The following is a 25974-nucleotide window of genomic DNA, read 5'->3' on the forward strand; positions in this document are numbered from 1 at the left end:
TATGTTTCTTTTGTAAAATGATGATGGTCCATAGGACTCCATAATGTGGGATTAATACCCAAGCAGATAGTCTATGTTAAGGAATAGCACAATTTTCTGGCAATTCTTATTTATCAGACACTGCGGCCTGAAGGACTTTCCTGCCAAAAGCTGCTTGCGAAGAAGCAAAAACATAAAATCTGTAAAATTTTGAAAAGGTATGTAGAGAAAACCAAGTTGCAGCTTTGCAAATCTGCTCCAAAGATGCATCATTTTTGAAAGCCTAGGAAGTGGCAACTGAACTAGTAAAAGAGCTGTGATGCGATTAGGAGGCGACTTTCCCTCCACCAAGTAAGCCTTGTGAATTACCTGTTTGAGCCAATAGGTCAAAGCTACATTAGTAGCCTTTTATCCTTTACAAGTCCCAGAGTAATGAACAAACAAGATAGGGAAAATGTCTTAGTAGCTTGAAGATAAAACTTCAATGCTTTGACCACATCTAGATTATGTAAAAGTTGTTCTTTAGAAGTAACAGGATCTAGACACAAAGAAGGAACAACAATCTCCTGATTGATATTTACTGAAGAAACTACCTTAGGAGGGAAATCATATTTAGTATGAAGTACAGCCTTATCTTTGTGAATAATTAAAAATCGAGAATCACAGGACAAGGCTGACAACTCAGCAATCTCCTCCGATAGAGTTTCTAACAAGAAAAGCACTTTCAAAGATAAAAGTTTAATATCAATGGAATGCATCGGCTCAAACGGAGGACCTTCCAGGGTAGAGAAATAAGTTTTATAGCTGGCCTAATTTTAGCTAACGCCTGGACAAAGGTCTGAACATCAGGAAGTTTAGCTAACTTCCTATGAAAGAGAACAGATAAAACTGAATTTTGACCATTTAGGGAGTTTGCAAACCCTTGTCAAGGCCATCCTGCAAAAACTGAAGAATTATAGGAATCCTAAAGGCATACCAAGAAAACCCTCTAGAAGAGCACCATTGAAAATATGCCATCCAAATGTTGTGCTAAATTTTGTGCAACAGGTTTTCTGGCTTGAATTAGAGAGTGTTAATAACCGAATCTGAAAAACCTATATGTTTCAAAACTAGGCGTTCAACCTCCACACCGTTAAATTTAGAGATTCAAGATCTTGATGAAAAAGAGGCCCTTGAGACAACAGGTCTTGTCACAGAGGAAGAAGCCATCAAGGATATGAGGACATCTACACTAGATCTGCATACCATGTTCTGCGGGGCCAGGCTGTAGCAATTAACATTACTGAAGCCAACTCCTGTTTGATCCGAGAAATTTCTCTTGGAAGAACAAACAGAGGAAACTGGTATGCTAGATGAAATTTCCATGGACATACCAAGGCGTCTATCATGTGAGCCCTTGGATCTTTTGATCTTACATAATACTTTGGAAGCTTGTGATTGAAGTGAGAGGCCATCAGATCTATGTCCGGTAGATCCCATTTGATCAATAAGCAATTGAAAATGTTCTGATAGAGAGACAACTATCCTGGATGGATTGATTGAACGCTGAGGTAATCCGCTTTCCAGTTGCTCACACCTGGTATGTAAACTGCTGATAGAAAGCATTGATTCCTTTCTACCAAAGACAGATTCCGAGACACTTTCTGCATAGCCAGTGGACTGCGGGGACCCCCTTGGTGATTTATGTACACTACCATGGCAATATTGTCTGATTGGAAATGGATAAACTTTTTCCTCCTTCACGAAGGGCCAGAAGTGAAGAGCCCAAAGAATTGCTTTGAATTCCAGATTGTTGATTGGTAACCTCCCCTCTAGAGGGAACCAGACTCCTTGTGCTCTTCGAGAATCCCAGACTGCTCCCCAACCTGAAAGACTGGTGTCAGTCATTACAATGGCCCATAATGGACAAGGAAAAGATGTCCCAAGGGCCAAAGAAGGGCTTTGTGTCCACCAAGCGATTTTCTGACAGAGATCGAGAGCAATCTGTTGATCCAAATGTGGATAATTCTTTGACCACTGATTTAGCATAGATAATTGAAGGGGTCACAAGTGGAAATCAGCAAAATGAACTGCGTCTGAAGCAGCTACCATATGGTCCACCACCTCCACTGAGCTACTGATGGAAATAGAGCACTTTGCAGGGAGAGACACACCTTCTGAAGCTTTAGTTTTCGTGGTTTTGTCAGAAATAGACATATAAGGACTGAATCTGGTAGCAGGCGATAATGAGCTTTTAGGAACATTGATTCTCCAACCATGGTCTTGGAGAAAAGACACAAGCTTGTTATTAATAGCTAGACACTAGGGTATTGTCCAGATATGGTGCAATTGAAATCCCCCGAGTCTTGATCACCGCCAACAATGCACCAAGCACCTGTGAAGATGTGAGGAGCTGTAGCCAGAATAAAACAGAAGAGCGACAAACTGGTAGTGTTTGTCTAGATATGCAAAACCTCAGGAACAGATAGTGATCCTTGTGGATAGGGATGTGCAGATATGCATCCTTGAGATCTATATTAGCCATAAACTAAAAGCCATATATATATATGTATATATGAACGCAAGATGAATTAAGGTGTTATATATAGGCAAATTTGTATTAAATAAATTTACATTTTTTCACTATATTTTTTTCAGTGTTTTGAATTTGGAGTTCTATGAGTTATAGGCACAAGTTAATGAAACTTTGGTTATCAATCGGTTTAAATCACAAATTGTGTTTCTAATATCAGTCACTACTTCATTAATGTGTCTTAAATAATAGTCACCATTTCACTATATTAGATCTTTTAATTAAGAAAGAACATATATTAAAGGTTTTGTAATTGATTTTAACCACAATTCCTAGACCTCTGGGTGCATTATTTAAGAGATTTTGAAATTATACACAGTCTATGATATACATAGAACCAATATAAAAATTGCCTGTTTGTAAATCTTTTCAAGATTATTTATCCAATATATTAAGACGTGGATTATAATGTCTATTTTACAAGTTAGAGAGAATACCTAAACGCTGTAAGCACCCTCTTTTTTAAATTGTCAATTGTCAGTTCAAAAAAACTATCTAGGAAGGAGATAGTTAATCAAGAGCAGCTTGTTTTTAGGTAAAGATCAGTGCTTCACTTCATACATATACAAAAAGATTTACCCTAAGAAATACTCAGAGTTCTTAAAACCTCATGAAGTAAATTACAGATATGCTCCATTTTAAATCTGAAATAATTGTCAAATTCAGAATCTGGAACAGGAATCCTGTTAACCAGATGACACTTCCCCATCAGAACTTGATGCTTTTGCATCCTCAGAGTCAGAGCTCTGAAACAGAGCAGGAATTTGAGGCTGAGGTGAAGAATTTTGCATATTTACATCATGAAATTGAGGTAAATCCCCAAATTTGTGTTTATGCTTACTTAGTTTGAGGATAGCTGCTAAATTATCTGGCATAACCTTGTGCAAGCTATTTTTAAACACAGTGGTGAAGTCAGTAGTAGCCCCCTGAGTGACATACACAGGACAATACTCATATGAAGTAGAAGGTTGCAGCTAATTTGCATGCAAAAATTGAGGTACACAGCTCTGACAGAGTTGATTGACCTAGCACACCGGAACAGACTTGCAAAACACACATAATGTACAGGGAGGGTTATCAGTAGATCACTCCTCTAAAGTGTTTAAACTAATATCAGTTGGGACAGATTCAGTTTGCCCCATAGTGTGTAATATAGCAGAGTATGAAGAAGACACCCGATCTACACTGATAAAAGAAAATTGGTAGCGAGCCCTCTACACTAAGCCAATTAACCCCTCTGACATCTAATGTAATATTAGTGAGTATACACTAGAGTCCAAAGCTGCTACCCTAGTGATCCCCCTGGCAGCTCCTTCATGGGTACTCACCCCCCAAATCCTCGGTCTTGTCACTGGATTGTGTAAATAACTGAAAAACTGATCTGTAGCAGCTCCAGAGTAAACAAGAAAAAACACTAAGTTGAGTGGGCGGGGCTACTGCCAGGTGTAATGTGAGTGCCTCAGGGAGGCTAAATGTGCACAAAAAGTAAAAGTTTTGCACCAAAATAACATACCCCACACCCTAAATAAATTACCCCTGGCCAAACCAGATGGTGCCCTATTGGACTGCTAACTGCACAGAGCAGTTAGAGGTTTTCTTAAAGGGCCATACACCACTTTCCCAGAGTTGCAAATAAATGGTTCCCTAGAGCTGCCAGAGGGCTATAAAGGGTATAAGTCTTACCTGGCTGTGTCCCTCACAAGAATAGGGCATACAGTTATCTGTAAAAAAAAAAAAAAGTGCGTGTCAAAAGGAGAGCAGGCTAAGTCCCCTGGCTATGCTGTACCTGTGTCAGAATACCGACTAATACCCTCTGAGCTGTGTGTTTGCTGTGGTAACTCACTAACCTGAAATATCACCCCTCCACCAGCTTACCAGGCACTAAGTTGCAGCAGTATCCAGTAGAGAGCCCATCCAGTCCTAGAACATGTACCCTAGAGGATATCTGAAGAAATAGCATTATCCCACAGGGGGAGGCTAAGGACATGTCCCTGCGACACCTGAGGGTAGTTATGGCCGAAATCCCATAGGAAGATACTGCGCACATATCCCATTGGAAGATACTGCCCACATAACAGGGTATTTCTTATGTCCCTGTATCATTCAGATTCCTGGAAATCTCTTCTTTGTGAATGATATGTCCCAGAGATAAGGGTCTCATATTAATCTGAGCTCCCAAACATTAATCCATAAAGAAGTAGCTGGAACACCTCTATTCTCAACCTTCTTCTGGAGGCCAAGAATGGGAGGGATTTTAATCTTGTGTGGGTTTTTTGCCTCCTCCTAGTGGCAGGAATTATATCCCACATGTTATGGAGTGCTATGGACCATCATTTTATGAACAAAAAGTGTTTTCTTAACCTCATTTATCTCTATGAATTATTTCACTCAAGTTGTTTATAAAAACACAAATCAGACTGGTGAAATAACTATAGAGAAGAAGCCAATTAAAGAGAAAACATTAAAAGACCTGTGTGTGGATAAAATTACTCCCAGAAGGACAACATGAACTACAATATTTAAGGTACAGCGTACTGTAAAATTGTCTTTACCTTAATGTGTTTCCAATTACTTGTTATACCAGCTGCAGAGTATAAAATGTGTGAAAAATTTCTTATTTGGGTTTATTTTTTATTTGAAATGGCTGTTTTTTTTATCTTTCTTCTGCTGGCTGTGTTTACACAGGTTTTCTTTAACCTATACCTAACTATAGAAATTTTCAGTATAGGTAGGGACATCTAAGGGAAAAAAACGAGCTATTTAAAATGCCAAAATAAAGTAACATTATCTATTTTTAAACAATTTACTGTGGAGACAAATTTATGGTAAACTGTCCCTTTAATGATTTTTTTTCAAAAATGTATATGTTATCTTATTCTTGAAAGTCTCTGCTTAGGTTCTCTGTTGGGGGGTTTTAAGCACAGACCAGCATAACACAATAATGTACCCAATTCCTCTCACTCACACACTAGTAACACACAACTGAAACCTAGAGACAAAAACATAATTAGATGTATAAAATAATATACAGACATTTTACCCATAAAATAAACACCCAAAACTCTGTTATGCTAAAAAGCGTTAAAACTATTCAATATGGACTATGTGCATTCTCTCAAACTAATGTTTAAGCAGCGCCTAACAATGCTGTAATAGTTAGGTAATTCCCAATATGTATTTATGTACTATTGGTCATATGGATACACTCACTTTTGATTTTTAATTTATTTGGGATTGTGCGTTTAATTAACGCAGGTAAAGGAAACAAAAGTCCCCAGAAGAAAATCAAAACACACCGTATCCCATATATTAATTTAACCTGCTATTTATGAAACTGACATCTGATAAAAACCAAAAAAATGGGCTAAAATATTTATAGGCAATTAAAATAGTATGATTAGACTAAAACAAACAATTAGAAACAAACTCCATAGCAGAAGTTAACTAAATGCTCTATCTAAACCATGAAAGATTCATTTTGAATATACTTTCTCTTTAATAAGGTTTTTGCTAGTATTTGCATTTTGACATTGCTTTTGGTAGATCAAGTTTATTTTTTGTCTACTGAATATCCCTGGAGTTGTTTTGTTAGGTGCCGCCAATATGTACAGCCAGCCATGCAGACACTAAGGTTTCTGTATTAACTAAACAAAATTATGAAAGAAAATATTTTTTGAGGATCAGCCTATGTCCAGCAAAGTCACTGTGCAATTTTATTAGTAAACACTAGATGTCAGCAGTGATCTCTAGAGATGCTATTCAAAAGTGGTGGAATGTGCTTATGGCAACGTACTTGTGATGGCAGCAAATGTGCAGTGAGTAAGAGGAAGGGCCAGTGTAGTCTCAGATACCACTGAACACGTGTTTTATAGTTACCGTGGCACATAGTAAGGAATCATTAACGTGTTTTATAGTTACCGTTGCACATGTAGTAAGGAATCATTAACGTGTTTTATAGTTACCGTGGCACATGTAGTAAGGAATCATTAACGTGTTTTATAGTTACCGTGGCACATAGTAAGGAATCATTAACGTGTTTTATAGTTACCGTGGCACATGTAGTAAGGAATCATTAACGTGTTTTATAGTTACCGTTGCACATGTAGTAAGGAATCATTAACGTGTTTTATAGTTACCGTGGCACATAGTAAGCAATCATTAACGTGTTTTATAGTTACTGTGGCACATAGTAAGCAACCATTAACGTGTTTTATAGTTACCGTTGCACATAGTAAGCAATCATTAACGTGTTTTATAGTTACCGTTGCACATAGTAAGGAATCATTAACGTGTTTTATAGTTACCGTTGCACATGTAGTAAGGAATCATTAACGTGTTTTATAGTTACCGTGGCACATAGTAAGCAATCATTAACGTGTTTTATAGTTACTGTGGCACATAGTAAGCAACCATTAACGTGTTTTATAGTTACCGTTGCACATAGTAAGCAACCATTAACGTGTTTTATAGTTACCGTGGCACATAGTAAGCAACCATTAACGTGTTTTATAGTTACCGTGGCACATAGTAAGCAACCATTAACGTGTTTTATAGTTACCGTGGCACATAGTAAGGAATCATTAACGTGTTTTATAGTTACCGTGGCACATAGTAAGGAATCATTAACGTGTTTTATAGTTACCGTTGCACATGTAGTAAGGAATCATTAACGTGTTTTATAGTTACCGTGGCACATGTAGTAAGGAATCATTAACGTGTTTTATAGTTACCGTTGCACATGTAGTAAGGAATCATTAACGTGTTTTATAGTTACCGTTGCACATAGTAAGCAACCATTAACGTGTTTTATAGTTACCGTTGCACATGTAGTAAGGAATCATTAACGTGTTTTATAGTTACTGTGGCACATAGTGAGCAATCATTAACGTGTTTTATAGTTACTGTGGCACATAGTAAGCAACCATTAACGTGTTTTATAGTTACCGTGGCACATAGTAAGCAATCATTAACGTGTTTTATAGTTACTGTGGCACATAGTAAGCAATCATTAACGTGTTTTATAGTTACTGTGGCACATAGTAAGCAATCATTAACGTGTTTTATAGTTACTGTGGCACATAGTAAGTAATCATTAACGTGTTTTATAGTTACTGTGGCACATAGTGAGCAATCATTAACGTGTTTTATAGTTACTGTGGCACATAGTGAGCAATCATTAACGTGTTTTATAGTTACTGTGGCACATAGTGAGCAATCATTAACGTGTTTTAAAGTTCCCGTGGCACATAGTAAGCAATCATTAACGTGTTTTATAGTTACTGTGGCACATAGTAAGCAATCATTAACGTGTTTTATAGTTACTGTGGCACATAGTAAGCAATCATTAACGTGTTTTATAGTTCCCGTGGCACATAGTAAGCAATCATTAACGTGTTTTATAGTTACTGTGGCACATAGTAAGCAATCATTAACGTGTTTTATAGTTACTGTGGCACATAGTAAGCAATCATTAACGTGTTTTATAGTTCCCGTGGCACATAGTAAGCAATCATTAACGTGTTTTATAGTTACTGTGGCACATAGTAAGCAATCATTAACGTGTTTTATAGTTACCGTGGCACATAGTAAGGAATCATTAACGTGTTTTATAGTTACCGTTGCACATGTAGTAAGGAATCATTAACGTGTTTTATAGTTACCGTGGCACATGTAGTAAGGAATCATTAACGTGTTTTATAGTTACCGTGGCACATAGTAAGGAATCATTAACGTGTTTTATAGTTACCGTGGCACATGTAGTAAGGAATCATTAACGTGTTTTATAGTTACCGTTGCACATGTAGTAAGGAATCATTAACGTGTTTTATAGTTACCGTGGCACATAGTAAGCAATCATTAACGTGTTTTATAGTTACTGTGGCACATAGTAAGCAACCATTAACGTGTTTTATAGTTACCGTTGCACATAGTAAGCAATCATTAACGTGTTTTATAGTTACCGTTGCACATAGTAAGGAATCATTAACGTGTTTTATAGTTACCGTTGCACATGTAGTAAGGAATCATTAACGTGTTTTATAGTTACCGTGGCACATAGTAAGCAATCATTAACGTGTTTTATAGTTACTGTGGCACATAGTAAGCAACCATTAACGTGTTTTATAGTTACCGTTGCACATAGTAAGCAACCATTAACGTGTTTTATAGTTACCGTGGCACATAGTAAGCAACCATTAACGTGTTTTATAGTTACCGTGGCACATAGTAAGCAACCATTAACGTGTTTTATAGTTACCGTGGCACATAGTAAGGAATCATTAACGTGTTTTATAGTTACCGTGGCACATAGTAAGGAATCATTAACGTGTTTTATAGTTACCGTTGCACATGTAGTAAGGAATCATTAACGTGTTTTATAGTTACCGTGGCACATGTAGTAAGGAATCATTAACGTGTTTTATAGTTACCGTTGCACATGTAGTAAGGAATCATTAACGTGTTTTATAGTTACCGTTGCACATAGTAAGCAACCATTAACGTGTTTTATAGTTACCGTTGCACATGTAGTAAGGAATCATTAACGTGTTTTATAGTTACTGTGGCACATAGTGAGCAATCATTAACGTGTTTTATAGTTACTGTGGCACATAGTAAGCAACCATTAACGTGTTTTATAGTTACCGTGGCACATAGTAAGCAATCATTAACGTGTTTTATAGTTACTGTGGCACATAGTAAGCAATCATTAACGTGTTTTATAGTTACTGTGGCACATAGTAAGCAATCATTAACGTGTTTTATAGTTACTGTGGCACATAGTAAGTAATCATTAACGTGTTTTATAGTTACTGTGGCACATAGTGAGCAATCATTAACGTGTTTTATAGTTACTGTGGCACATAGTGAGCAATCATTAACGTGTTTTATAGTTACTGTGGCACATAGTGAGCAATCATTAACGTGTTTTAAAGTTCCCGTGGCACATAGTAAGCAATCATTAACGTGTTTTATAGTTACTGTGGCACATAGTAAGCAATCATTAACGTGTTTTATAGTTACTGTGGCACATAGTAAGCAATCATTAACGTGTTTTATAGTTCCCGTGGCACATAGTAAGCAATCATTAACGTGTTTTATAGTTACTGTGGCACATAGTAAGCAATCATTAACGTGTTTTATAGTTACTGTGGCACATAGTAAGCAATCATTAACGTGTTTTATAGTTCCCGTGGCACATAGTAAGCAATCATTAACGTGTTGCTGTAATGTCCCTGCCCTGCTGACCACATAACCCATGGGGAAGGCTGTAAAGATTTATTAAAAGAAACCAAGAAGCCTCTGAATTAAATGCCTTAAAGGGACGCAGATGTCAGGATTCAGATACAGAGCACAAATAAGAAAATGTATGCTTACCTGATAAATGTATTTCTTTTTTGACACTATATGTCCACGGATCATCCTAATTACTGTTGGGAATATCACTCCTGCCCAGCGGGAGGCGGCAAAGAGCACCACAGCAAAGCTGTTAAATATCTCCTCCCTTCCTTCCCACCCCAGTCATTCGACCAAAGTAAAGGAAAGAAAGGAAGAAAAAAACCCCCCAAAGGTGCAGAGGTGTCTGAAGTTTATAATAACAAACAACCTGTCTTTTCAAAAACAGGGCGGTCCATGGACTCATTGTGTCAAAAAAGAAATACATTTATCAGGTAAGCATAAATTTTCTTTTCTTTTTAATGACACACTGAGCTCACAGATCATCTTAATTACTGTAGGGAATCAATACCCAAGCTAGAGTACACAGATAAGGGAGGGCCAAGATAGGAAACCTAAACGGAAGGCACCACTGCTTGACAAACCTTTCCCAAAAGAGCCCTCACACGAGGCAAAAGAGTCAAATTAAAAATCTGAAAAAGTGTGAAGAGAGGACCAGGTTGCGGACTTGCAAATCTGCTCCATAAGGCTTCAAATTGAATGCCCATGAAGAGGGAACAACCCTCATAGATAAAGTCGTAACTCCCTCAGGAGACTGCTGACCAACAATCTCATAAGCAAAGCAAATGATACTCTTCAGCCATAAAGTAAAAGAAGTAGCCTTAGCCTTCTGCCTCTTTTCGTTAAACAGGAGACTGACCAATATCCTTAGTCGCCAGTACAAAAATCATAGTGCACGTACCACGTCCAGATTGTGTAGAAGTCGTTCCTCATAAAAGGAAAGATTAGGATACAAGTAAAGAACAACAATCTCCTGATTAGTGTTCCCATCTGAACCACTTTAGGGAGAAACCCTAAATTAGAACGTAAATCCACCTTAACCGAATGAACATAAGGAAAGGAGACTCATACTGTAAAGCCCAGAGCTCTGACACTCTACAAGCAGAGAAAATATCTAAGGAATGCAGAGGCTCAAACGGAGCTCTCTGAAGAACCATAAGAACTAAATTAAGACTCCAAGGCGGAGTAACTGATTTGAACACAGGCCTGATCCTGGCCAAGGCCTGATCAAATGAATGTACGTCTGGGATGACCACCAGACGAACATGTAACAAAATAGACAAGGCAGCTATGTCTTGGAGAAAATTCTAGGAATCCGAACCCTACTCTTTTTAAGAATATCCCTTGGATTCACACTAGTATAAATATTTACGCCATATCATATGGGTAAAGTTTTCCTAGACACAGGCTTACGAGCCTGATTTGTGGTCTCAATGACCAATTCCTAATCCACGCTTGTATAAAATAAAGCTTCCATCTTCCAGTAGTCAGCTTCAGAAAAACTATTTTTGGATAAAAGAAGGGTCCTTGGAGTAGAATGTCCTTCCTCCACTGAGACTCCCAGGTGGAAGATGTGACATGTCCACCAGGACTGCATACCAATCTTGCGGGCCACGCCGGTGAAATGAGGATCACCAACGCCCTCTCCTGCTTAGTTCGAGCCAAGACTCCAGGAGCAAAATCAAATGGAGGAATTAAATATGCAATATTGAAAATCCAAGGTAACGCCAAAGCGTCTATTAGAACAGCCTGAGGGATCTTTGACCTCAACCTGTACCTCAGAAGCTTGACATTCTGTCGAGAAGCCATGAGATTCAATTGCAACTGACCCTATTGAGAATCAGGCTGGAAAAACACTCCCAACTGGAGTTCCCACTCCCCTGGGTAAAAAGTCTGCCTACTTATGAAGACCGCCTCTCAGAAGTCCCTTCTGGGATGTGCGTCGTCCACAGACAGTAATTGTGGGTCTCAGCCCGCTGAACTATCTTGGCTACTTCTGTCAAAGCCCAGAAAACTCCAAGTCCCCGACTGATGAAGATCTAACTTAAACCTGATAAACCCGGCCAAAGCTAAATGAGGCCAGGCTAGGAGAGGATTGAAGATTACTCATATTTTCAAAATTATTATGGGAAGAACAAACTCCACCCGAGTCCATGTTCCCTGCTCTTAGAGGGCCCCAAACAGTTCCCCAGCCTAAAAGGCTGGCATCTGTTGTCACATTCACCCAGAAGAACTGCGAAAGCAGGTTCCCTGGGAGCAAAGATCCAGAGACAACCACCAAAGTATTCTTAACTGCTGAGAACTGAGGTGGAAACGGGCAACTGGAAGGAAGTCCATTGCCGCTACCATCAGCCCAATTACCTCCATGTACTGAGCCACTGATGGAACTGAAGTGCTAGGCAAGAATCAAAAATTCTTGAATTCCTGACTACTGTCAGCTTCATTGATGAGGAGAATAATATAGTTCTCCAAGAAAACTACCCTTGTAGTTGGAACTAAGGAACTCTTTTCCAAATTAACCTTCCATCCGGGAGACCGCAGGAAAAATCATGCGTAATCCTGCTCGTTGAAAGGAAAGCGCCTGAACCAGAATGTCGCCACTGCAATGCTCCGCAATCGTAGCACCACCAACAGTGATCCCGGAACCTTGAGAAAATGCCGAGAACTGTGGCCAGGCCGGAAAAAGTCACGAGTTGGAATGTTTATCTGGAAAGGCAAACCTTAGAAATTTGAGATAGTCCTTGTGGATGGAAACATGCATTTAGTATGCATCCTTCAAATCCCCCGTGGTCTTAATTGACCCTCTTGGACCAAAGGAAGAATGGAACGATAGTTTCCATCTTGAAATACGGCACTCTGAGAACCGTGTGGATTCTAAAATAGGTCTGAAGGTTCCCTACTTCTTGGGAACCACAAACAGATAGGAATAGCATCCCAGACCTCATTCCTGCATTGGACCAGGAACTATCACTCCCAGGTCGGAGAGGGTCCGTACACAGTGTAAGAGCGCCTTTCTTTTTGTCTGGCCGATAATCTTGAAAGCAGGAACCTGCCCCTGGGAGGAAAGTCTTGATCTCCCTGGGACACAATGTACACCACCCAGGGATCATGAATCACAAATCCAAGCCTGATTGAAAAAGGAAAACCTGCCCCCTTACGGATCGGGTGCACGCCCTCAATGCTGTCTTTGATTCAACAGCGGGCTTCTTGGACTGTTTTCTCCTATTCTAAGACTGATAGGGTCTCCAGGAACGCTTAGACTGCTCCTGCTTGGGAGGAGTGGAATGATTTCCCTAGAAATCTCGAAAGGAACGAAATTATCTCTGACGTCCTTTTCGCTTATTTCTCTTATCCTGTAGATGAAACATCCGCAGACCAAGATGGCAAAACCTGAATCATAGCTCCCAACTTAATAAACCTCTGTATTAAAGGAGTTTACTAACTTAAGGGCCCTTATCCTATCCCTTCGAGAGAGGGGTGTCTGTCCAATAGAAACAGACAACGCATCAAACCAGTACGCCGCCGCACTGGTGACAGTAGCCACACCAACCGCAGGTTGTCAATGTAAACCCTCTAACTTCTATCCATAGGGTCCTTCTCCTGCATAGGGTCCTTAAGGAACAACTATCCTCTATGGGAATAGTATCTCCCTTCGCTAGCGTGGAAATTCTCATCCACCCTGGGTATCGTCTTCCTTTTTAATATAGGGGAGGAGAAAAAGGGATACTCGGCTTCTCCTATTCCTTAGCAATCTCTATAGCCCTATCTGGTACAGGAAATACTTCCACCATGAAGGGCTCGTCACAATATTAGTATAACCTACTGGACTCTCTAGGATAGACTACGCCGGTAGTGTCGGAGTCACCCAGGGTAGCTAAAACCTCCTCAAGTAACAAATGGAGGTATTCAAGCTAAAACAAAAAGAAAACAAACTCAGGATCAGATAAAGGTATTAGCCCATCTGAGTCTGAGAATTCCTCCTCAGATACTACTGAAGTATTTTCCTCTTTCAGGTTACAGGGAAGAAACATTCAGAATAGCTACTACTGAATCAATCACACTATTCACTGATTGAAAATATGTCTTCTTGCACTTTTCCCTACAGCATGGGGGAAAAACAGACAATGCATTAAATGCAAGGTAACTCCAGGTGGAGTGTGAGAGGAAGCGCAGGGCACTGCATGTGGGCTATACATTTTTGGGACACTTTAGGAGAAATTTGTGGCATATCTTGACCATTGTCAATAGACTCATAAACAGCATGCGCCTTAGAAGGAGTAGGTTCAGAACAAGTCTATTTTTATAAATTAAAAATCTCTCAATAAATGAGGAATAGAAAAGGATTGATAGGACCACATTGACATCCAAGCCTAAAAACAAGAGTGGGGCCTCTTGGTCCATCCTGAGTCACAAATAATGAATTAAACAAATAAACAGCTTACATTTTTTAATAAAAATTAACACACAAAAAATGTTACTGTCTCTTTAAATTTTAAAACGTAACTTTTTATTTTTGTGTGCATAAAAAAGCTAAATTAGTATGCAATTACTGCAGAGCCTATCTACACCTGAGCTTTACCTTGCTGAGGTGACCTATTACATTCCAAACTTTATTTGCAAAACGTAACTTAAAACGTTACTGTCTTCATTTTTGGTCATAAAAAGGTCCGGAATGCAGCTGTAGCGCTGTCCGGTCCCAAATATGTGTAAACACTAAGGACTGAGACTCTTCCTTCCGTTTCCGAAATCGGAATTAATGTAGAAGAGTGCGCAGCCCAAATTGGCGCCACACATAGCTCCGCCCATCGTGGGCGTTACAACAATCAGTCTCCTGGTCGCCATTCTTATTGTTTTTACTGATAAGCCACCAGGAGCTAACTGAACCTACTGTCAAGTCTGGGGGCAAATTGGGCTACCGCTTGCTATACAGCAGCTTAGCCCATAAAAGTGACAAAAAACAATCATCTCATACCGAGTCTTTTTCCCTCAGCCATAGTGATTTAAACCCCTAGAGAGCCAAATAATCTAGTCTCCTCAGTCCCAGTGCCTGCTTACAACGGTGCTCTGACAAAATGCAGAACGACATTTGGCAGAAGGACATTTGGCAGACGGACATTTGGCCGACGGACATTTGGCTGACAGACAGAAAGCTAAAGAATGTTCCGATTTCGGCCGAGGGCAGATACGTTCCAGAGTGCTCTGTTCTAATCAGAGCCTCGGGCGCCGCAACTGCCTCTGGGAACCTTACCATGGGTCCCAGGCCGCACGTTTTGTAATTCTCTGTCTGGGAAATTATCTATCTATCTATCTATCTATCAAATCTATCTATTTATCTATCAAATCTATCTATCGTATCTATCAAATGTATCTATTGCATCTATTGATCTATCTATCTAATCTATGTATCTATCAAATCTATCTATCTCGTGGCCGGACTGTTATCTGACAGCCAATTGTGTTTCGGCCAAATGTCCGTCGGCGGCTTACAACATGCTGTCACAGAAATCCCCTCCTATTATATATAGGAGTTATGTCCCAGGAAAATAAAGTGCTCCACTTCCTCTGAGATCCTTTTTCCCAGACTCAGAATAAAAAGTCAGCACTTACCTTTAAAATCTGCCCGACAGCAAGGCAGCTCAGCAGGTTTGAGAGGTCCTCTCCCTCACATAGCCCTGTGGAGAAAAAGATAAAGACTGAGTAATCTTACTCAGGCTAACATGATTAAGGCAGCATAAATTACATGGGAGGCGCAGTGAGAATTATGTCCCACAAGTTCCCATTGCTCTAAAGCCACCACTGCTCTACTGAAGAGACTGATATGGACTACGGCTACACCCCAGGACAAAGCAGCACAATCTTGTACTACTTTAAAAATAATAAAATCTTTTACTAACACCTACTTTACCACCTCCTTGCTTTTAATGTAGGCAAAGAGAATGACTGGGGTGGGAGGGAAGGGAGGAGATGTTTAACAGCTTTGCTGTGGTGCTTTTTGCCACCTCCTGCTGGGCAGGAGTGATATTCCTAACAGTAATTAAGATGATCCATGGACTCATCGTGTCATTAAAAAGAAATAAAACTTTTCACCTCAGTTACCAAATTCCCTCTCTTTTCATCTTCTTTGTTGAAACTTATCTCCTTTCCCATGAGAACATACTGCGGTATCCCCAAGAGCATGCACATTCCTTAAGCATTATATGGGAGCACTTTGTGCAACAATATTATACATATAGTGCACAAGATATATAGTGCACAAGATACGTGCACGTTCCTGAGCCTACCTCAATAAGTCACAGTGCACAAGATACGTGAATGCTCCTAAGCCTACCTCAGTATGTCATCTAGAGCACAAGACAAGTGCAGGCTCCTGAGCCTACCTCATTATGTCATCAACAAAACGTATGCACGCTGCTGAGCCTAATTCAGTATGTAATTTAACACACAAAACACGCGCACCCTCATGAGCCTACCTCAGAATGTCATCTAGCGCACAAGACACATGCAAGCTCCTGACACTACCTCAGTATGTCATCTAGTGCTCAAGACACATGTATGCTCCTGAGACCACCTCAGTATGTTATAGTGTACAAGACCCCTGCACACTTCTGAGACTACCTCAGTATATCATATAGCGCAAAATACATGTGCACCCTCCTAAGCCTACTGCAGTATGTTGTCATGGAAAGGACTTAAGTTTCAATAAAGGTGACAAAGTGAAAGAGTTTGATAACAGAAGTAGTCTAGAAATGTATCATGACATTTCATATTGACTTCCATGTTCCTTTAACTAATGAAGCAAAAAGGTGACTAGTACCTGTGCTGGGTTTGAGCACAGAATATAAAACCTTGTGCTATCAGAAGACCTAGTGTCTCTGTCACCGAGTGTTAACAACGCACATTCATACACAGCAGGGGGCAATGCTCACCTTGGGCGTCCAGCCTCTTGTCTGCATAAACTCGGTATGTGAAAGCGTAACGCAGGGCGATGGCGGCAAAGAACATCTCTACACAAATGATGAAGTTCTGGTACCCGGCAGCTACAGTGCCCTCCCCTACTGATACCTCCGCTGAATGGATTTTTGGGATGGCGCCACATTTTTCCAAAATAGCCAGAAGCATACCTGTAGGAAACACCCCAAAGCAAGTGTCACTGTGTGTGCAAATCAATACATTTATAATAAGCCCAGCTCTTCAGTCACTGGTATATGTTCTGATTATACAAGTACGGAAAAGATGTAAAGTGGGTTGGTGCCTATTTTGTATGAACATCTATTTCACATGTGGATCCTATTAGGGAATTCTCAGAGCTCTGGCAGAGGAGCATCAGGTTTATAATGCCAGTTCATCCTGCAAAGTACAGCTGTCACAACTGGCACACGCTGACGGCACTGATATGCTCCACTTTTCCCCGGTTCTGTGGAACCTAGTTCAAAGGGCCCCATGTGACCAAAGCCACCAGCTGCCTATCCTGGTTTTACATTCTACATCTCTCTCTCCATCCTCCCTCTGACTAGCTCTCTCATTTTTATGCTGCCTCTGGCTCTCTCTCTCCACCCTCCCTCTGACTAGCTCTCTCATCCTTACGCTCCCTCTGGCTAGCTCTCTCTCTCCACCTTCCCTCTAACTAGCACTCTCTCTCCACCCTCCCTCTGGCTAGCTCTCTCTCGCTCATTCTTTTCCTCCCTCCTGCTAGCTCTCTCGCTCATGCTTGTCCTCCCTCTAGCTGGCTCTTTTTTCTCTCATTCTTTTCCTCCCTCTGGCTAGCTCTCTCGCTAATTCTCTTCCTCCCTCTGGTTAGCGCTCTCCCTCATTCTCTTCCTACATCTGGCTAGCTCTCTCACTCATTCTTTTCCTCCCTCTGGCTAAATCTCGCTCATTCTTTTCCTCCCTCTGGCTAACTCTCTCGCTCATTCTTTTCCTCCCTCTGGCTAGCGCTCTCCCATTCTTTTCCTCCCTCTGACTAGCTCTCTCGGCCATTCTCTTCCTCCCTCTGGCTAGCTATTTTGCTCATTCTCTTCCTCCCTCTGGCTAGCACTCTTGCTCAGTCTCTTCCTCCCTCTGGCTAGCACTCTCATTTTCCTCCCTCTGATTAGCTCTCTCTCATTTTCCTCCCTCTGGCTAGCTCTCTTTCTCATTCTTTTCCTCCCTCTGGCTAGCTCTCTTGCTCACTCTTTTCCTCCTTCTGACTAGCTCTCTTGCTTACTCTTTTCCTCCCTCTGGCTAGCTCTCTTGCTTACTCTTTTCCTCCCTCTGGCTAGCTCTCTTGCTCACTCTTTTCCTCCCTCTGGCTAGCTCTCTTGCTTACTCTTTTCCTCCCTCTGGCTAGCTCTCTTGCTCACTCTTTTCCTCCCTCTGGCTAGCGTTCTTGCTCATTCTTTTCCTCCCTCTGGCTAGCGTTCTTGCTCAGTCTTTTCCTCCCTCTGGCTAGCTCTCTCTCTTTACCTACCTCTGGCTATCTCTCCCACTCTTTTCCTCTTCTCTAGCTAGCTTTCTCACTCTTTTCCTCCTCTCTGGCTAGCGCTCTTGCTCAGTTTCTTCCTCCCTCTCGCTAGCGCTCGTGCTCATTCTTTTCCTCTCTCTGGCTAGCTCCTCGCTCATTCTTTTCCTCCCTCTGGCTAGCTCTCTCTCTCACTCTTTTCTTCCCTCTGGCTAGCGCTCTTGCTCATTCTTTTCCTTCCTCTGGCTAGCTCTCTCACTCTTTTCCTCCCTCTGGTTAGCTTTCTCACTCTTTTCCTCCTCTCTGGCTAGCGCTCTTGCTCAGTCTCTTCCTCCCTCTCGCTAGCGCTTGTGCTCATTCTTTTCCTCCCTCTGGCAAGCTCTCTCTCTCATTCTTTTCCTCCCTCTGGCTAGCTCTCTCTCTCCCTCTTTTCCTCCCTCTGGCTAGCTTTCTCACTCTTTTCCTCCTCTCTGGCTAGCGCTCTTGCTCAGTCTCTTCCTCCCTCTCGCTAGCGCTCTTGCTCAGTCTTTTTCTCCCCCTGGCTAGCTCACTCTCTCACTCTTTTCCTCCCTCTGGCTAGCTCTCTCTCACTCTTTTCCACCCTCTGGCTAGCTCTCTCTCTCACTCTTTTCCTCCCTCTGGCTAGCATTCTTGCTCAGTCTTTTCCTCCCTCTGGCTAGCTCACTCTCTTACTCTTTTCCACCCTCTGGCTAGCTCTCTCTCTCACTCTTTTCCTCTCTCTGGCTAGCTCTCTCTCTCACTCTTTTCCTCCCTCTGGCTAGCTCTCTCACTCTTTTCCTCCCTCTGGCTAGCATTCTTGCTCAGTCTTTTTCTCCCCCTGGCTAGCTCACTCTCACTCTTTTCCTCCCTCTGGCTAGCTCTCTCTCTCACTCTTTTCCACCCTCTGGCTAGCTCTCTCTCTCACTCTTTTCCTCCCTCTAGCTAGCATTCTTGCTCAGTCTTTTCCTCCCTCTGGCTAGCTCACTCTCTTACTCTTTACCTCCCTCTGTCTCTCTCTCTTTTCCTCCCTCTGGCTAGCTCTCTCACTCTTTTCCTCCCTCTGGCTAGCTCTCTCACTCTTTTCCTCCCTCTGGCTAGCCTCTTTTTCCTCCCTCTGGCTAGATCTCTCTTTTCCTCCCTCTGGCTAGCTCTCACTCTTTTCCTCCCTCTGGATAGCTCTCACTCTTTTCCTCCCTCTGGCTAGCTCTCACTCTCTCTTATCTCCCTTTTGCTCTCTCTCTTTGCCTCCCTCTGGCTATCTCTCTTTCTCATTCTTTTCCTCCCTCTGGCTAGCGCTCTTGCTCAGTTTCTTCCTCCCTCTCGCTAGCGCTCATGCTCATTATTTTCCTCCCTCTGGCTAGCGCTCTCTCTCTCACTCTTTTCCTCCCTCTGGCAAGCTCTCTCTCTCACTCTTTTCCTCCCTCTGGCTAGCTTTCTCACTTTTCCTCCCTCTGGCTATCGCTCTCTCTCGCACTCTTTTACTCCCTCTGGCTAGCTCTCTCTCTCTCACTCTTTTCCTCCATCTGGCTCATTCTTTTCCTCCCTCTGGCTAGCGTTCTTTCTCAGTCTTTTCCTCCCTCTGGCTAGCTCACTCTCTCACTCTTTTCCTCCCTCTGGCTAGCTCACTCTCTCACTCTTTTCCTCCCTCTGGCTAGCTCACTCTCTCACTCTTTTCCTCCCTCTGGCTAGCTCACTCTCTCAGTCTTTTCCTCCCTCTGGCTAGCTCACTCTCTCACTCTTTTCCTCCCTCTGGCTAGCTCACTCTCTCACTCTTTTCCTCCCTCTGGCTAGCTCTCTCTCTCACTCTTTTCCTCCCTCTGGCTAGCTCACTCTCTCACTCTTTTCCTCCCTCTGGCTAGCTCACTCTCTCACTCTTTTCCTCCCTCTGGCTAGCTCACTCTCTCACTCTTTTCCTCCCTCTGGCTAGCTCACTCTCTCACTCTTTTCCTCCCTCTGGCTAGCTCACTCTCTCACTCTTTTCCTCCCTCTGGCTAGCTCACTCTCTCACTCTTTTCCTCCCTCTGGCTAGCTCACTCTCTCACTCTTTTCCTCCCTCTGGCTAGCTCACTCTCTCACTCTTTTCCTCCCTCTGGCTAACTCACTCTCTCACTCTTTTCCTCCATCTGGCTAGTTCTTATTCTTTTTCTCCCTCTGGCTAGAGCTCTTGCTCAGTCTCTTCCTCCCTCTCGCTAGCGCTCGTGCTCACTCTTTTCCTCCCTCTGGCTAGCGCTCTTGCTCAGTCTTTTCCTCCCTCTGGCTATCTCTTTCGCTCATTCTTTTCCTCCCTCTGGCTAGCTCTCTCTCCCACTCTTTTCCTCCCTCTGGCTAGCTCTCTCTCCCACTCTTTTACTCCCTCTGGCTCTCTCTCTCTAACTCTTTTCCTCCCTCTGGCTCTCTCTCTCTCTCACTCTTTACCTCCCTCTGGCTCTCTCTCTCTCTTTACCTCCCTCTGGCTCTCTCTCTCTCACTCTTTACCTCCCTCTGGCTCTCTCTCTCTCACTCTTTACCTCCCTCTGGCTCTCTCTCTCTCTTTACCTCCCTCTGGCTCTCTCTCTCTCACTCTTTACCTCCCTCTGGCTCTCTCTCTCTCACTCTTTACCTCCCTCTGGCTCTCTCTCTCTCACTCTTTACCTCCCTCTGGCTAGCTCTCTCACTCTCACTATTTTCCTCCCTCTGGCTAGCTCTTTCACTCTTTTCCTCCCTCTGGCTAGCTCTCTCACTCTTTTCCTCCCTCTGGCTAGCTCTCTCTCACTATTTTCTTCCCTCTGGCTAGCTCTCTCTCGCTATTTTCCTCCCTCATATTCTTTTCCTCCCTCTGCCTAGCTCTCTTGCTCAGTCTTTTCCTCCCTCTGGTTAGCTCACTCTCTCACTCTTTTCCTCCCTCTGGCTAGCTCTCTCTCACTCTTTACCTGACTCTCTCTCTTTGCCTCCCTCTGGCTAGTTCTCACTCTTTGCCTCCCTCTGGCTAGTTCTCACTCTTTTCCTCCCTCTGGCTAGTTCTCACTCTTTTCCTCCCTCTGGCTAGTTCTCACTCTTTTCCTCCCTTTGGCTAGCGCTCTCCTCACTCTTTTCCTCCCTCTGGCTAGCGTTTTTGCTCAGTCTTTTCCTCCCTCTGGCTCTCTCCCTCTCACTCTTTTCCTCCCTCTGGCTCTCTCCCTCTCACTCTTTTCCTCCCTCTGGCTCTCTCCCTCCCTCTGGCGAGCTCTCTCACTCTTTCCCTCCCTCTGGCGAGCTCTCTCACTCTTTTCCTCCCTCTGGCTAGCTCACTCTTTTCCTCCCTCTGGCTAGCTCTCTCTTTTCCTCCCTCTGGCTAGCTCTCTCTTTTCCTCCCTCTGGCTAGCTCTCTCTTTTCCTCCCTCTGGCTAGCTCTCTCTTTTCCTCCCTCTGGCTAGCTCTCTCTTTTCCTCCCTCTGGCTAGCTCTCTCTTTTCCTCCCTCTGGCTAGCTCTCTCTTTTCCTCCCTCTGGCTAGCTCTCTCTTTTCCTCCCTCTGGCTAGCTCTCTCTTTTCCTCCCTCTGGCTAGCTCTCTCTTTTCCTCCCTCTGGCTAGCTCTCTCTTTTCCTCCCTCTGGCTAGCTCTCTCTTTTCCTCCCTCTGGCTAGCTCTCTCTTTTCCTCCCTCTGGCTAGCTCTCTCTTTTCCTCCCTCTGGCTAGCTCTCTCTTTTCCTCCCTCTGGCTAGCTCTCTCTTTTCCTCCCTCTGGCTAGCTCTCTCTTTTCCTCCCTCTGGCTAGCTCTCTCTTTTCCTCCCTCTGGCTAGCTCTCTCTTTTCCTCCCTCTGGCTAGCTCTCTCTTTTCCTCCCTCTGGCTAGCTCTCTCTTTTCCTCCCTCTGGCTAGCTATCTCTCATTCTTGTCTTCCCTCTGTCTAGCTCTCTCATTCTCGTCTTCCCTCTGGCTAGCTCTCTCTCATTCTTGTCTTCCCTCTGGTTATCTCTCTCTTACTCTTTTCCTCCCTCTGGCTAGCTCTCGATCAGTCTCTTCCTCCCTCTGGCTAGCTCTGTTTACTGTGTGCACAATGAGAGAATACTCAGGTAATATGTCTTGCACCAGTGTATCCAGCATTATAACTGATGATTTTAATCCGAAACACTGTTCTTTAAGAGCTGCATCTTTATTGTCTATTATGTGTTTCCTTTTTTAATGGAAAGAAGTTTGCAGGTTCTGAATTAAAATAATTATGAAATGTATACGGTGATCTGTCGAAAATTAGCTCCATTGCCAAGATTTGCTACCTCCATGTGCTCATTCGCGTACGTAATCGCATATGTTTTAAAAGAATGTGTGGAAAGAGATTACGTAATAAGCATGGGCACATGGCTAGGTAGCAAATATCAATGAGGTATCAAATTAGTCCTCAAATTTTTTCTATAAGTGGAAAAGCCCCATAAGTGCACAAGCATTTGGTACGTCGTCAAGATTTGCTACCTGCCAGCAGATTTGCCCGTAATTGCGCATACGCATTTACTATATTCGTAAAAATCCCATAATTGCCAATGAATCAGATAACTGACCTTATCGACCAGCATGTCCTCGATCACACACACACTATGGGCCTTTTACTAATACTGTGATCGCACATGCACAGTTACGACAAATCTTCTTGCAGGTAGCAAATCTCGATGATGTAGCAAACATATGCGCACTTATGGGGCTTTTCCACTTTAACAATAAATACAAGGACTAATTTCATATCTCATCAAAATCTGATACCTAGCGATGTGCACATGCTTTTAAATTACGTTATCACATTCCACACATTCTTTTGAAACATATGTGGCATGTGATTACTAATTGAGCGAATGCGCACATGGATGTAGCAAATCTCAACGAGGTAGCTAGTTTCGTCAGAACACCGGCAACAACTTAACCTTCTCATAGTTAAAAAACATAATTTATGCTTACCTGATAAATTCCTTTCTTCTGTAGTGTGATCAGTCCACGGGTCATCATTACTTGTGGGATATTAACTGCTCCCCTACAGGAAGTGCAAGAGGATTCACCCAGCAGAGTTGCTATATAGCTCCTCCCCTCTACGTCACCTCCAGTCATTCGACCAAGGACCAACGAGAAAGGAGAAGCCAAGGGTGTAGTGGTGACTGAAGTATAATTTAAAAAATATTTACCTGCCTTAAAAAAACAGGGCGGGCCGTGGACTGATCACACTACAGAAGAAAGGAATTTATCAGGTAAGCATAAATTATGTTTTCTTCTGTTAAGTGTGATCAGTCCACGGGTCATCATTACTTGTGGGATACCAATACCAAAGCAAAAGTACACGGATGACGGGAGGGACAAGGCAGGAACATTAAACAGAAGGAACCACTGCCTGAAGTACCCTTCTCCCAAAAATAGCCTCCGACGAAGCAAAAGTGTCAAATTTGTAAAATTTGGAAAAAGTATGAAGCGAAGACCAAGTTGCAGCCTTGCAAATCTGTTCAACAGAGGCCTCATTCTTAAAGGCCCAAGTGGAAGCCACAGCTCTAGTGGAATGAGCTGTAATTCTTTCAGGAGGCTGCTGTCCAGCAGTCTCATAAGCTAAACGAATTATGCTACGAAGCCAAAAAGAGAGAGAGGTAGCAGAAGCTTTTTGACCTCTCCTCTGACCAGAGTAAACGACAAACAGGGAAGACGTTTGTCGAAAATCTTTAGTTGCCTGTAAATAAAATTTAAGGGCACGAACTACATCCAGATTGTGCAAAAGACGTTCCTTCCTCGAAGAAGGATTTGGGCACAAGGATGGAACAACAATCTCCTGATTGATATTCCTGTTAGTGACTACCTTAGGTAAGAACCCAGGCTTAGTACGCAGAACTACCTTATCCGAGTGAAAAATCAAATAAGGAGAATCACAATGTAAGGCTGATAACTCAGAGACTCTTTGAGCCGAGGAAATAGCCATTAAAAATAGAACTTTCCAAGATAACAACTTTATATCAATGGAATGAAGGGGTTCAAACGGAACACCCTGTAAAACGTTAAGAACAAGGTTTAAACTCCATGGTGGAGCCACAGCTTTAAACACAGGTTTAATCCTGGCCAAAGCCTGACAAAAAGCCTGAACGTCTGGAACTTCTGACAGACGCTTGTGTAACAGAATGGACAGAGCTGAGATCTGTCCCTTTAAGGAACTAGCGGATAACCCCTTTTCTAAACCTTCTTGTAGAAAAGACAATATCCTAGGAATCCTAACCTTACTCCAAGAGTAACCTTTGGATTCGCACCAATATAGGTATTTACGCCATATTTTATGGTAAATCTTTCTGGTAACAGGCTTCCTAGCCTGTATTAAGGTATCAATAACTGACTCCGAAAAACCACGCTTTGATAAGATCAAGCGTTCAATTTCCAAGCAGTCAGCTTCAGAGAAGTTAGATTTTGATGTTTGAAAGGACCCTGAATCAGAAGGTCCTGTTTCAGAGGTAACGACCAAGGTGGACAGAATGACATGTCCACCAGATCTGTATACCAAGTCCTGCGTGGCCATGCAGGCGCTATTAGAATCACTGATGCTTTCTCCTGTTTGATTCTGGCAATCAATCGAGGAAGCATCGGGAAAGGTGGAAACACATGAGCCATCCTGAAGGTCCATGGTGCTGTCAAGGCATCTATCAGGACCGCTCCCGGATCCCTGGATCTGGACCCGTAGCGCGGAAGCTTGGCGTTCTGTCGAGACGCCATGAGATCTATCTCTGGTTTGCCCCAACGTCGAAGTATTTGGGCAAAGACCTCTGGATGAAGTTCTCACTCCCCCGGATGAAAAGTCTGACGACTTAAGAAATCCGCCTCCCAGTTCTCCACTCCCGGGATGTGGATTGCAGACAGGTGGCAAGAGTGAGACTCTGCCCAGCGAATTATCTTCGATACTTCCATCATTGCTAGGGAGCTTCTTGTCCCTCCCTGATGGTTGATATAAGCTACAGTCGTGATGTTGTCCGACTGGAACCTGATGAACCCCCGAGTTGCTAACTGGGGCCAAGCCAGAAGAGCATTGAGGACTGCTCTCAATTCCAGAATGTTTATTGGAAGAAGACTCTCCTCCTGATTCCATAGTCCCTGAGCCTTCAGAGAATTCCAGACAGCGCCCCAACCTAGTAGGCTGGCGTCTGTTGTTACAATTGACCAGTCTGGCCTGCTGAATGGCATTCCCCTGGACAGATGTGGCCGATAAAGCCACCATAGAAGAGAATTTCTGGTCTCTTGAATGGAATGAAGGACACGGCATGCACTTTGAAGTTTTGTTAACCTGTCCTCTGTCAGGTAAATCTTCATTTCTACAGAATCTATCAGAGTCCCCAGGAAGGGAACTCTTGTGAGTGGAAAGAGAGAACTTTTCTCTTCGTTCACTTTCCATCCATGCGACCTTAGAAATGCCAGTACTATCTCTGTATGAGATTTGGCAGTTTGAAAGCTTGAAGCTTGTATCAGTATGTCGTCTAAGTACGGAGCTACTGAAATTCCTCGCGGTCTTAGTACCGCCAGAAGAGTGCCCAGAACCTTTGTGAAGATTCTTGGAGCCGTAGCCAGTCCGAATGGAAGAGCTACAAACTGGTAATGCCTGTCTAAAAAGGCAAACCTTAGATACCGGTAATGACTTCTGTGAATCGGTATGTGAAGGTAAGCATCCTTTAAATCCACTGTGGTCAAGTACTGACCCTCTTGGATCATGGGCAAAATTGTTCGAATAGTTTCCATCTTGAACGATGGAACTCTTAGGAATTTGTTTAGGATCTTTAAATCCAAGATTGGCCTGAAGGTT

At 42.6% G+C, this 25974-nt stretch overlaps 1 protein-coding gene across 5 annotated transcripts in view; it reads right to left on the bottom strand.

The window, feature by feature from the left end:
* The window catches only part of TMEM184B (transmembrane protein 184B), a 122864-nt gene that overhangs the window by 7326 nt on the left and 89564 nt on the right, over positions 1 to 25974 (bottom strand). For all 5 annotated transcript variants that reach the window (XM_053721260.1, XM_053721259.1, XM_053721261.1 and 2 more), the window contains one exon: positions 16711 to 16905. In XM_053721260.1, the coding sequence (XP_053577235.1) occupies positions 16711 to 16905 (195 nt within the window). The remainder of the gene's footprint in view (positions 1 to 16710; positions 16906 to 25974) is intronic.

This window comes from Bombina bombina, chromosome 7 (assembly GCF_027579735.1).
Source record: "Bombina bombina isolate aBomBom1 chromosome 7, aBomBom1.pri, whole genome shotgun sequence".
Classification (NCBI taxonomy): domain Eukaryota; kingdom Metazoa; phylum Chordata; class Amphibia; order Anura; family Bombinatoridae; genus Bombina; species Bombina bombina.